General features: G+C 29.7%; 1 protein-coding gene across 1 annotated transcript in view; it reads left to right on the forward strand.

Moving 5' to 3' along the window:
• The window catches only part of LOC104789498 (transmembrane emp24 domain-containing protein p24delta4-like), a 3,039-nt gene continuing 2,004 nt past the window's right edge, over positions 990 to 2,024 (forward strand). The window contains exon 1 of the mRNA XM_010515188.2: positions 990 to 1,040. Within this exon, the coding sequence (XP_010513490.1) occupies positions 990 to 1,040 (51 nt within the window). The remainder of the gene's footprint in view (positions 1,041 to 2,024) is intronic.

The following is a 2,024-nucleotide window of genomic DNA, read 5'->3' on the forward strand; positions in this document are numbered from 1 at the left end:
AAAAAAAAAAAAAAAAAAAAAAAAAAAAAAAGACTGCACGTAACATTTATGAATATTCCCAATCAAAAAGTGTTTGATATTGCACGACAAAAAAAAAAGTGTTTGATATTATAAAGTTCACACTGATACAAGATAGATTAAATACCTCACGCAGGAGTTTAACGTCTCTTCAGCTAACAAAACTTTTGACTGCAACTAAAGAAACGTTAACTAATTACATGGCGATTGGACATTTCTTCTAACTAATTAAACTTAAGCTAAGACTTTTATCAAACAAAAAAAGCACTAATTAATAAGCAAATTTCTATTCAAGATCAAGATGGACAAAAACATCAAAATCACATATTGCGAGCAAAATTCCAATAATTGTTCAAGAAGATTTTGTAAGTATGCTTGCAAGTTGTAGCTGGAATTTGTTGACAGATTAACATTTCTATAAATGCGGAAGAGATAGGGTATAACTTTGTAGAATAATGACACACATTTAAAAAGGTATCCGTTCATGGCTGATTAATAATTATGAAATGTAGAAGTGTTATCGCCCAAGAAACTTCCTTCATCTTTTATGTTTAGGACTTTTATTAGTACTATATATATATTTTTTGAAAACAGTTTAACAAAATCTATCTAAACACACATTGTTATAAACTGTCAATATAATTATGTTGTATAAAGCTCAAGAAAGAAACAATGTACCTTGTACCAAATCACAAAGAACTCTAGCATAATCATATAAAGGCAACCAAGTCTACCATGTTCTCAAGAAAAATATCTTAACTCATCTTTTTTTTTTCATCTGAAAGATATATATATTAGATTTGAAGGTTCTGATATACAAAATATTGGGTATTAGTCATAGCTGAACCAGCTCTACAAAAAATAGTCTAAACAACCACCCCGGTTAGACCTATAAAATAAGGAGAGGGAAACAACATCTCACTGATGAAGATATCCTTGAGCCAAAGCGGGAAGCCCGTTTGAACATAAGAATGGCATCGGTCAGTTTTGGTGACGCTTTGAGCAATGAGATAGGGCCCTCTGTTAGTTGCTCTCGATTCTGAAACTACTTTCCAAAACAAAAAGGGGGAAAGAGCTTTCTTCATTTCTGAGACTTGAAATCTATAAGACGGCCAAGCTTTTGGTCTGTTGATAGCATTGACCAGGATCGATTCTTCTAGACCAAAAATGATCCGAGAAAATCTGTGGCTAGCCATGCTTTCTGCTGCCCACATAAAACATACCAGATATGCTTCTGTCCAGGAGTTGAAATATCTTAACTCATCTATAATTTGTAATTACTACAAAATGAATGGATTACTTCAAAAACAAGAAGTATCAAAGTAACTAATACTCCCTCGTTTCAAATTAGTTGTCGTGTAAGTTTTTTCACACATACTGTATTATTTTTTACTTCTAATTAATGTAACGTATCAATATCATCATCAACTAATGAACTAAAAATATAAGAATATAATCGAAAAGCTTGTTAAAAAATCTGTTTTGAAAACATGAAATGACAAAAACTTAAAACAAAAATTAACTTCTTAAACAACAACTATTTTTAAATGATTGGTAGTGTAGCTTTTAAAGTTGTTAGGACTTTAAAAGCTTTTAGGAAACTTTTACAACCAAAAGTTTTGCCAATCAAACTTTAACTATATTGAATCATTAACAAATCTAAAAATCTTTAGCAACTCAAAATTTTATTTATTTTGTTCTATGCTAATGTAATATTTTAAAAACTCACAATATATTACATTTAAAACACACACATAACACAACCAAAATTTCTACCATTCATTTCACAACAACCCCTATATGTGATCAAATTATGCTATCTAGTCTATCAAATTATCAAAAATTAATAAATTATTTAAACCAATTTTTATCAAACCGGTTTTTAATTTTAAGGATCCGGAAACAACAAGATCTGAGAGACTTGAGAAGTAGAGAGCGATCTCGACGAAATACACAAATCGGGGGAAAAAGTTCAAAATAAGAAAAAAAAAAAAAAAAAAAAAAAA

Source organism: Camelina sativa, chromosome 5 (genome assembly GCF_000633955.1).
Source record: "Camelina sativa cultivar DH55 chromosome 5, Cs, whole genome shotgun sequence".
Classification (NCBI taxonomy): Eukaryota; Viridiplantae; Streptophyta; class Magnoliopsida; order Brassicales; family Brassicaceae; genus Camelina; species Camelina sativa.